This window comes from Aquarana catesbeiana, linkage group LG11 (genome assembly GCF_042186555.1).
Source record: "Aquarana catesbeiana isolate 2022-GZ linkage group LG11, ASM4218655v1, whole genome shotgun sequence".
Lineage (NCBI taxonomy): Eukaryota > Metazoa > Chordata > Amphibia > Anura > Ranidae > Aquarana > Aquarana catesbeiana.
In genome coordinates this window covers 231,439,372-231,451,582 of record NC_133334.1, presented here as the reverse complement: position 1 = coordinate 231,451,582, position 12,211 = coordinate 231,439,372, and the positions used below count along the sequence as shown (strand labels likewise).

Below are 12,211 nucleotides of genomic sequence, written 5' to 3'. Positions count from 1 at the left end.
GTACAGATGATCGGAATTTACGACAACGGATTTTGTTGTCGGAAAATTTGAGATCCAGATCTCAAATTTTGTGTGACAGAAATCCTGATGGAAAATGTCCAATGGAGCCTACACACGGTCGGAATTTTCGACAGCAGGCTCCCATCGAACATTTTCCATCGGAAAATCCGACCATGTGTACGGGGCATTAGAGAAATGAGAGAAAACAGACAAATACAGTGAGTCTCGAAAGGAGAGGAGGATAGAAAGGGAGAGATAGGAAGGATTTGCAACAGTGGCAGTTCACTATGCAGTGGAGGGGGGTGGGAGGGGGAGATTGGCATCTCTGTGGTGCCCGTGGGATCTGCCTCCGCCTATCAGTTCACTTCTATAGACAAAAGAAAGAAATGCTGCTCCAAATAAGAGTTCCTTGAGACACAAGCCAAGATAAGGCACACAGGTGCATGCTCTGCAATGGATCAAAGAGCAAGAAAAAATCCTGGACGACCGCACACCCATACAACAACTTTGTGAATTAAAATCCAAAACAGTTAGTCCATGCAGAGGTAGAGGCAAATGTCTTACGCATTTTACACCATGAGTTGGTGTTTAATCATAGCTAAAGCTATTAGCTATGAGGCCTTGCCTGGGCCTCTGACCTGGACAGGCACCGAAATCAGTGTACAAGTAAGTCGCTCTGCTTGTACACTGAAGTCGATAGCTGCCCGGGACAGAGGCCCCTCCCCTCTCCACTGTATAGAACAAAGTGAACCGGTAGCCGGAGGGAGATCCCGCGGGCAGCACACAGCTGATGATCGCCTCCTCCCACCTTCCTTTACTGCATAGTGAACTGCAACTGATGTGATCCGAAGTGCAAGGGGAGATGTTGCAGGCACCACAGACTGTCATCAATGTGCAGGTGGGTGGCCATGGGGTGAGGGTGGGGGTTGGGTTACACATCTAGTGGGTACAGAGCAGAGATATGTTAGACCCCTTTCACACTGGCGGACCGATTGGGTCCACCTGTCTGCTAAAAACAGATGGAGGGGAGATCCATTCCCCATCTGTCCGGTGGTTCGGATCAGATGACAGTCAAATGAAAATGGACAGGCAATCCATTTCCATCTGACCGCCCCATAGAGAACAGCGGGCTGTGTCTGCATAGCGGAGCAGACACAGACCTGTCATCCACTTGCTCAGCAGGGATCAGCGGAGGGATCCCCCGCTGAGCAAGCGGTTCCCACAGATGGGGCCTTAGGGGTGTACGGGGTGCCAAGTTCACTTGCTGCAGTGGTGTGCTAGAGGCATACAGAGGATGCTGGGAGGTGCAGAGGTGTGTGTGTGTGTGTGTGTGTGTGGGGGGGGGGGGGTACGGAGATGTTGGGGGTGTGTCCATTCACAGACTTGGGCGGGTCCATGACAACCTGGCCTCAGAGGGTTAAAATATGCTGTCTGGCATTCAGCCTGGAAGAATGAGGACAGCTAGTGGTGGAACAGTAGTACTGCAGGGTACAGTTTCAAATTAAAGGGTTATTACTTATTTAAAAACTACCTATGCAGATAAGGGGTGTTTGTAGATAAATAGTTGAAATGCCCTTGCTATAGGTGTAGGCTATTTACATACATCCTGAAGCCTGAGTGGAATACTCCCAGGACATTGCTTAGTGAGACCTAGTCATTACAGCGCACCTCCACTATAACAGGAGTGAGCTTCTATGATTCACACCACCTCACATGCTCTTTCTCTCCCTTGATGCAGTAGCTCTGAGCTCAGCATTTGAGACCTCACTCCTGTAATGGTGGAGGTGACCAGTAGTGACTAGGCCTCACTTAACTAGTCCTAGCAAAGTCCTGGGAGTTTTCCAGTCAGACTTTGGGAGGAATGTAAATGGTCTACACCTACAGCAAGGGCATTATTCAACTTTAGTCAGAGCTGCCCATATTGTTTTTATCTACAGACGTTCCTTATCTTTTTGTTTTTTTTGTTAAAGGTGAACTAACCCTTTAATTGTATTTTTATTTAAATGTTTTAATCAGCTTATATTTTTTTTAATTCATTTTTTAAATGGAGTTCTTTATATATTATCGGGCTGTAAACAATTTTCTTTTTTTTCTGCATTTAGTTGCAAATCCTTACCATTACGTAAATTATTCTAATGAAGGCAAATAGATGAGGAAGGATTCCATGTTGAAATAAACTCAATAAGACCCCTTTCATACGGGGGGCGGTTTGCAGGTGCTATTGCGCTAAAAATAGCGCCTGAAAACCGACCCGTAACAGCCGCTGCTGTGTCTCTGGAGCGGTGCGCTAGCAGGATGGGAAAAAAAGTCCTGCTAGCAGCATTTTCGGAGCAGTGTATACACCGCTCCTGCCTATTGAAATCAATGGGGCAGCGTGGCTATACCGCCGGCAAAGCGCTTTGCGGTGGTTTTTAACCCTTTCTTGGCCGCTAGCGGGGGGGTAAAACCGCCCCCGCTAGCGGCCGAATACCGCCGCTAAAATGACACACCTCCCGCCCCAGTGTGAAAGGGGCCTTAGAGTTGACGTGTTCCAAAACCCTGAACAACAGGATATATGATTCAGACACCCTCTGCATAGTCACCTGGTTGACATCACTATTCAAATAATGAGGCTTCAGAGCTTTTTATGTTGCCTGCCAGCTCACTGGACAATACAAGAACGCGATCACATTGCTGAGATTTTTTCTTCTTGTAAGCTGCTTGGCTCGCTGGGTTCACATATATGCGGTGCTGGACACCGAATGTGATTCGGATAGAAATCGCATTGCATTCCTATTTAAATCAAGTGCGATGTCTGTGCAGTGCAATTTGAGACATTTATTTGTATGGCTCGAATCGCACAAAATCTGCACAAAACAGGTGCAGGACCCTTTTTTTTTTGTTGCTCGCACTGGAATCTGATCGCATAGGTGTTCACACCTATTCGACCCGAGTCTGTCAATCGCACTGTGTTTTTCGGACCATTTTGGGGTGTCATTAACTTAACATTGACACCCCCTGCGATTCACATAAGCGCTGTGCGGTTTGAGGTGCAGGAAATGCATAGGATTCGGTGGTGAGTGTTTTTTTTATTTTTTATTATTTTTGCAATTTAATTTTTAAATATTTATTACAATTCTTTTATTCTTTTTTTTCTTTTTTTATCAGCGCTGTTGGGGGGGGGGGGGGATTTTGGTGAGCTATCAGGGCCCTCACATCTCCCCTTTGAGACAGAGAAAGGGACTGAGGACACAGATTTCCCAGTCCCTTTCTCAGCATCCTCAGCTGCACTGAAGATGAATGGGCAGGAGACAGAGGCTCCTCTCTATTCATAAACTGAAGCATCATAAACACAGTTTACAATGCTCAGTTATGAATGGACAGAGTCAGTGATCACTGACTCTGCTCATTCTGAAAAGGAAGGAGCCGGTCAATTACATGTTTACCGACTCCTTCCTCCGCTCTCCATCCGGATAGATCCGGGACAAGGGGGTGGGGGGTGGAGGAGCACACAGAGTACACCAGGAGCCACAGGAGGATGTGGGGAGCGACAGGAGGACACCGGGAGCCGCAGGAGGACGTGGGGAGCGACAGGAGGACACTGGGAGCCTCAGAAGCACGTGGGGAGCGACAGGAAGACACTGGGAGCCGCAGGAGGATGTGGGGAGCGACAGGAGGACACTGGGAACCGCAGGATGACGTGGGGAGCGACAGGAGGACACTGGGAACCGCAGGATGACGTGGGGAGCAACAGGAGGACACTGGGAGCCGCAGGAGGACGTGGGGAGCGACAGGAGGACACTGGGAACCGCAGGATGATGTGGGGGCTCGGAGATTAAGAGACATTTGATGGGCAGTCGAAGATTACCGGTGCGGCAGTGGGAGAGAGTTACTAGCACCGATCTCCCTGTGTGGCTTTCAATGAAGCAGCTGTCTGATGCTTGTAACTCCCCCACCACTGCACCGATCATCTGTGAGGCTGCCCGGGCCCCCCCCTGCTGAGCTGACGCCGGGCCCGGTACAACAGGGCTGGCTGTACAGGCTTATCATCCGCCATGGGGACAGTTCTAAGAGTAGTTAGGGTTATGTCAGAATTCTACTTTTAAAATGATCCCTTGCAGTGTGGGAGCAGATAATTGCTTGTTTTTATATATAGGGGACATACAAAAGAAAATCTACTTACCCTTACTTCTTCGCGCTGCTAGACCAGCCCTTGTTGCATCTTCTCCTACATGCTCCACTGGTGTCAGGTCCTGTCATCATCAAGACCAATGCAGGGTCCATACAATGTGCTGGATGTGATGATGCAGAGGGACAGTACACCACAGCGTAGGAGAAAGTAAAACTGGCCAGGTAAGTAAAACTGCTTCTCCTTTTCCCTAGACGAAATGAGCAGGTAAACTGCAGGTATAGCCTCACTGCAAGGGATCATCTTCAAATTTCCCAGAGATTCAACAAGGTGTTGGAAACATTCCTTTAGAGATTTTGGTCTATATTGACATGATAGCATCACGCAGTTGCTGCAGATTTATTGGCTGCACATCCATGATGCGAATCTCCCATTCCACCACATCTCAAAGGTGCTCTATTGGATGAGATCTGGTGATTGTGGAGGCCATTGGAGTACAGTGACCTCATTGTCCAGTGGTGAGATGATTTGAGCTTTGTGACATGTTGAATTATCCTGCTGGAAGGAGCCATCAGAAGATGGGTACACTGTAGTCATAAAGGGATGAACATGGTCAACAACAATACTCAGGTAGGTCGTGGTATTTAAACGATGCTCAGTTGGTACTAAGGGGCCCAAAGTGTGCCAAGAAAAAATCCCCCACACCATTACACTACCAGTCTGAACCGTTAATACGAGGCGGGATGGATCCATGCTTTCATGTTGTTTACGCCAAATTCTGACCCTACCATCTGAATGTCGCAGCTTTTTGGGGAGGTACAGCCAGCATACAAGCAGCCGCAGATAGATCACACAGAGCCACAGCTCTGAGTGATCTTTTACTATTATGAATGAAGAAGCAATGCTGATTGTTCACTCATACAGTAATAGTAATAGAACACTTTTCGCAGCAGCTCTGTATGCTTACAGTGCCTTGAAAAAGTATTCATACCCCTTGAAGTTTTCCACATTTTTTCATGTTACAACCAAAAAACATAAATGTATTTTATTGGGATTTTATGTGATAGACCAACACAAAGTGGCACATAATTGTGAAGTGGACGGAAAATGATCAATGTTTTTCAATTTTTTTTTTTATAAATAAATATGTGAAAAGTGTGGGGTGCATTTGTATTCAGCCCCCCTGAGTCAATACTTTGTAGAACCACTTTTTGCTGCAATTACAGCTGCAAGTCTTTTTGGGGATGTCTCTACCAGCTTTTGCACATCTAGAGAGTGACATTTTTGCCCATTCTTCTTTGCAAAATAGCTCAAGCTCTGTCAGATTGGATGGAGAGCGTCTGTGAACAGCAATTTTTAAGTCTTGCCACAGATTCTCAATTGGATTTAGGTCTGGACTTTGACTGAGCCATTCTAACACATGAATATGCTTTGATCTAAACCAGTGGTCTCCAAACTGTGGCCTTGGGGCCGAATGAGGCCCTTCGCTTGCCTTTATCTGGCCCTTGGGGCACTATTCTTCCCTCTAATATGTGGCACTATTCATTCCTGCATTGACTACAACAATTGGGGACTATTCCTCCCACAGACACCACCAATGGGGCACTATTCATTCCACTGACATCAATGATGGGGCACTATTCCTCCCACTGACACCACCAATGGGGCACTGTTCATTCCACTGATACCAATAATGGGGCACTATTCATTCCACTGATATCAATGATGGGACACTATTCCTCCCACTAACACCACCTATGGGGCACTATTCTTTCCACTGACACCAATGATGGGGCACTATTCTTTCCACTGACATCAATGATGGGACACTATTCCTCCCACAGACATCAACTATGGGGCACTATTCTTTCCACTGACACCAATGATGGGGCACTGTTCTTTCCACTGACATCAATGATTGGACACTATTCCTCCCACTGACACCACCTATGGGGCACTATTCTTTCCACTGACACCAATGATGGGGTACTATTCTTTTTACTCACATCAATGATGGGGCACTGTTCCTCCCACAGACACTACCGATGGGGCACTATTCTTTCCACTGACATCAATGATGGGACACTATTCCTCCTACAGACACCACCGATGGGGCACTATTCTTTCCACTGACCGCAATGATGGGGCACTATTCTTTTCACTGACATCAATGATGGGGCACTATTCCTCCCACTGACACCAATGATACAGCACTATCGCTCCCACGGATACTGAGGATGGGGCACTACTCCTCCCACTGACCCCAGTAATAAGGCACTATTATGCCCACTGACACCAACAAAGGGGCACTAATAATTCCCTTAATACCAAGGATGGGACATAGTTTACTCCCACTGATGCTGGGACATTTTCTACTCCCATTGGCTGCAGTTTAGGCCCCCTAGTCTGAAGCACAGTAAACCAGCCCTTTGTTTAGAAAGTTTGGAGACCCCTGATCTAAACCATTCCATTGTAGCTCTGGCTGTATGTTTAGGGTCGTCGTCCTGCTGGAAGGTGAACCTCCACCCCAGTCTTTTGCAGACTCTAACATGTTTTCTTATAAGATTGCCCTGTATTTGGCTCCATCCATCTTCCCATCAACTCTGACCAGCTTCCCTGTCCCTTCTGAAGAGCATTACCACAACACGATGCTGCCACCACCATGTGTCACAGTGGTGATGGTGTGTTCAGGGTGATGTGCAGTGTTAGGTTTCTGCCCCCTTCGGTTTTGCTTTTAGGCCAAAAAGTTACACTTTGGTCTCATCTGACCAGAGCACCTTCTTCCACATGTTTGCTGCGTCCCCCACATGGCTTCTCGTAATATGCAAACAGGACATCTTTATGGCTTTCTTTCAACAATGGCTTTCTTCTTGCCACTCTTCTATAAAGGCCAGATTTGTGGAGTGCACGACTAATAGTTGTCCTGTGGACAGATTCTCCCACCTGAGCTGTGGATCTCTGCAGCTCCTCCAGAGTTAACATGGGCTTCTTGGCTGCTTCTCTGATTAATGCTCTCCTTGCCCAGCCTGTCAGTTTAGGTGGACGGCCATATCTTGGTAGGTTTGCAGTTGTGCCATACTCTTTCCATTTTCTGATGATGGATTGAACAGTGCTCCGCGAGATGTTCAAAGCTTGGGATATTTTTTTAAAACCTAACCATGCTTTAAACTTGTCCACAACTTTATCTCTGACCTGTCTGGTGTGTTCCTTGGCCTTCATGATGCTGTTTGTTCACTAAGGTTCTCTAACAAACCTTTGAGGGCTTCACAGAACAGTTGTATTTATACTGAGAATAAATTACACCCAGGTGGACTCTATTTACTAATTAAATGATTTCTGAAGGCAACTGGTTCCACTAGATTTTAGTTAGGGGTATCAGAGTAAAGGGGGCTGAATACAAATGCACGCCACACTTTTCAGATATTTATTTGTAAAAAAAATCATCATTTTCCTTCCACTTCACAATTATGTGCCACTTTGTGTTGGTCTTTCACATAAAATTTAAATAAAATACATTTGCGTTTTTGGTTGTAACATGACAAAATGTGGAAAACTTCAAGGGGAATAAATACTTTCTCAAGGCACTGTATCTGCTACTTTTAGACATACAGAGCCCCAGTTGATCGATCACACATCGCCGCAGTGCTGAGTGATCTTTTACTTTTACAAAGGAACACGAATGGATGTTGGGCCGGTGGTGCCGTGTATGACACAGCCTGGCAGTGCTAATCATTAATTCATAAAAGTGGAAGGTTGCTCAGCGATGCGGCAATGTGTGATCCATCGGCTGGGTCTGTGTATGTGTAAAAGCAGCCTCAGAAAGAAACACAGGCTGTGTGATCTTTGTGAATGGCAGTGCTGGTCTCCAGAGCAGGGGAGAAATGTCCAACCAGGCTGCTTTGCAACCAAGGGCAGATTTGAAGGTGACCAAGTGCTATATGTACTAGGTTCCCTGTAGGGCAAGGGTCTCCAAACTTTCTAAACATTAGGGGGGCTGGACATTGGCCAGCAGGAGTGGACATTTTCCTAGCATCGGTGGGAGTAAACATCGCCACATTTGGTATTAGGTGGAAGAGAAGTACCCCATCATTGGTATCATTGGGAGGGATGGTGCCCCATTTTTGGTGTCAGTGGGAGAAATTATGCCCCATTGTTGATGTCAGTTGGCAGTGGGAGGAATAGTGCCCCAAGGGCCTGGTAAGGGAGGCATCTGGGCTGCCGTTTGGAGACCACTGCTGAATGGAATAAAAATATTTTTTAAAAGTTATAAGGATACTTATTCTTTAAGACCTTATGCTTGATGTCAGGGGACAGTTAGGCCACAGAAGCCATGCTTGCCACATTAAAATTGTTTCTACTTTAAACGCAAATACAAGGTTGAGCCCCACCCCTAACCAATAAGGTATCTGGTTATGATGCCACCTGGTATTAACCACAGTATGCAACATGCATATGTAGGTTCTGGCATTCTTACTGAGAAAAGAAAGGGATGCCAAATATGCACCATATGCTAGTACTATGTAGACGAGGGCTTGGATGGAAAGCAAAGGACCAACATGTCACTCATGCAACTAGCATATCATCCTGCATTCATCAAGAGTAACTGTTCTTGTTAATTGTTCCTAAGATGTACTGTGTGCAGGTAACGCTATCAATATTTCAGTCACATCCTGTATTTTCTTTTTTTTATAGCTGGATAACAGAGGATCAGCTACAGTCCCTAGATGTCTTGCAAAATTTCCTTGGTCAGATAAGACAATTGAAGATTGTGTTTGACCAGTCCAAAGAAGCAAATAGAAATAATGTCATCCAGATGCTTAAATGTTTGGCCAAAGAGGGCAAAAAGTTACAGAGTTTGACCATCATATGTTGTGGGGAAAACCCTTTATTTTACTCCGGCTTAGGAATACTGGACAGCTTAATGGAACTGTGTTGTAAGGAAAGCAAAGTAGACCTCCATCACATCGACTTAAGAAAACTTCCATTTACTCTCAGTGATGGTTTTACAAGGCTCATTGCTACAGGAAGTCCAAATCTCCATAGCTTGTACATCAACAATAGAACGTTAGTTTGCAAAGTGACTCCTGAAACTCTTATAGAGGTCTTACAAAAGTGTCCCAAACTGACTGTTCTAGGTGCCTTTTGTTCCAGTCTTTCAAAAGATGTATTCCGAGAACTGATGAAGCCAGAAAGACCACCCTTTAAACATCTGGATATCTTGTGTAAACGTCTTGATAAGTACCTCACTGCTATTTCTGATGAGGTTTGGGGAGAACTTTGTCAACACCAACCTTCTCTGTCTGTGGATATAGAGTTTGACCATACTGTCCTAGCATGGAAAATTCTACGAATCCTAAAGCCGAATATCCCTGTATCTACATTACAGCTCAACACTTGCAATGAATTGACAAGACAACTAGCATTTGTCAGTGACCACTATGTGAAAACTCTCAGGAAACTTGTGATACAGACCACCTCCTCTAGTGGACTCAACTCAGCTTTGATTGACATAGCGAAAAATTGCCTTCAGCTGGAGGAAATCCACTGCTACTGCGTAGTTAGCTCTGATGTTTTTAAGGCTTTTCTAATACACTGTCCTCATTTAAAAAAATACACACTAAAAGTTAATAAGGAAAGTTATCCTTGGAAGGCAACCAATTGTCAACCACCATCTGAAAAACAATAGATTAGCACAAATTTTAGAGACAAAAAAACACCTTATGTGATAAAGGGTGCATATTCTTGCTAAATGTTAAAGTACTGTATATCAAAAACCAAAACAATTTTCTTAGCCATCAGGCTCATCCCACCCAGCTTCAAAAATCCTCATTTGCTGTGTTGTCCATGTGTCTGTTTAGATACTCTGGCCTCAGTACACCTCCACATGTGATGCTTCCACCAAATCACCAAATGAATGTACCTGTATGTGCTAATGTATGCTAATCCCCTGCTGAACTGAGTGCATCGGCCGGATGAAAGGGTTTTGCCCACTCTGCTTATGCAGATTGCACACGGACACAGCCCACTCTGCTCTATGGGCAGCCGGATGTAAACAGACGAGCTGTCTGTTTACACCCAACTGCTGTCCGTTCCGGCCAAACGGAGGGGAGCGGATCCCCTTCCATTTTTTTTGCTGGATTGGGCCTGGAGGTAGCCGGGTTTAAACAGTCCCAAGTCCATTGACATCTGGCACTCCATTGAGAAGAATGGAGGGTTTGATCATGTCTGGCTGAAAAACGGACAGACGGACCCAATCCGACCTCTCATGTGCAAGAGGCCTAAGTCAACTTTTTGTCCAGGTTACATACTGTATATGAATTCATACCCTCCAGCATGACCCATCTCAAAGGGTACAATATAATCTGCTCCTGAACTGCTCTCAAGTAACTCAATTTGCAAAGAGTTTATATGACTGACAGGTGATTTGAAGTATCTAGTGTAGAAGTATTTGAAGTACCTAGTATCCTAGTAATACTGCATATCTATATCAAATATATCTTGTTTTAATTATACAGTACATTCATGATATGTAATTGGTAACACTTAGGCCTTGTATATACGCAACTTAGAAAACGCTGCTAAATCTGGCCATAGATTTTTGATCGAAAATCCTTAGGAAAAGAATGTTCTAAGAAAGTTTGTTCGTTTTTCCAATTATTAGTGGGTCAAATCAACATTCCTTTTCATCCACAGTGACAAGAAAATGTGAAGGAGCAGGATGGATAATTTTTCTCAAAAAAAATTTCTAATAGTGTATTTGGTTTTTGGTAAAATCCATTCATTCCAAAATCAAATGTGAAAAGCAAACAAAATCTTTTGAATGCCATTCAAACATTATGAGAATGTTCTTCGAATTTTCGTAGCAATTTTCATAAGACTTTTCCTAAGAATTTTTGTTTGAAATTCTATCCATCTGCTGTATGGGCAGCTTTAGGCCTTATGCAGAGGGGCATAAAAATACTGCTGCTAAGGGCGTTTTTTTTTGCCACGAACACAGTTGTATGTTATTTAATGTGGCCATTTACATGCAGGCATTTATATGCAAATTTGTACAGAGCACTCAGAAGAAAAAGATGAATAAATGCCCAAAACCTGTGTTTGGCGAAAAGATTATCAGTGTTTTTTATGTGCAAAAATGCATCTAAACGTGCATAAGTGCACATGTAAATTTATTCCAATGGCCAGAATAAATTAAGATGCTGGCCAGTAGAATGCACTTACACTGAACACGATACATGTGTACACGCATAGACTTACACACCATTATCAGCATTTTTTCTGCCAATGCCTGGCAGAAAAAAGCTAGCATATTTGAAGCGTTACCACATGCATATCCTTAAACAGGCGTTCAGCTTTCCTATGTAAACGCATACCACTTTAGTGCTGAGTGTCATTTCTTATGTAACTTTTGTGTTTGTTTCTGTTTCGTATCATACCTCATTTTGTGTATGTATAATTTTTGATGTGCACGTCGTGGTTTATTCAATAAACATATTTTTTCTGATTTAAAAAACTCACTCTGTCACGACCCCCACACACTTTCTCCTTGTGACACCTATTCACTATGTCATGTAAGTAGGCACTGCTATGTCAAACATTTCACAGAGCCTGTCTTCTGACCTACAGAGGTGCTGAGAGGAGGAGTTTCAGGAAGCGGAATCAGTACAGGAATCACTGAATGATGGCTACAAGGTACCATGGGATATGTAGTCCTTAGAACTTGAAAGTAAACAGAGGAGAAGTTGCAAAGCATGCGGGATAATGTGTAAAGAGACGGCCAGCAGAGAGGCAGCACTCACAACATGAAAGATTATATTGGATTATCAGAAATAACTATTGTTATTACAATGCTGATATTCTGAAATAATAGTGTATGCTGTGACCACATAACTCCTTTAATTTTGTGCAGTAATGTAAAAAAAAAAAAAAAAAAAAAAGCACTATTGTCAACACTGTATGGCAGCTACAGTTGTATGATATAGCATGTGTCTAATGATTTTTTTTTTATAACATGACAATTGATCTGATCACTATATAGCAGCCTTTCTTAACCATGGTTCCATGGAACCCTGTGGCTCCTCCAAAGATTGCTGAGAGTTCCTT

The 12,211-nt window shown here is 44.2% G+C and overlaps 1 protein-coding gene across 1 annotated transcript in view; it reads left to right on the top strand.

Moving 5' to 3' along the window:
* The window catches only part of LOC141112553 (F-box/LRR-repeat protein 8-like), a 46,653-nt gene extending 34,442 nt beyond the window's left edge, over positions 1–12,211 (top strand). Inside the window, exon 3 of the mRNA XM_073605474.1 lies at positions 8,801–12,211. Coding sequence (XP_073461575.1) covers positions 8,801–9,794 — 994 coding nt within the window. The 3' untranslated portion in view covers positions 9,795–12,211. The remainder of the gene's footprint in view (positions 1–8,800) is intronic.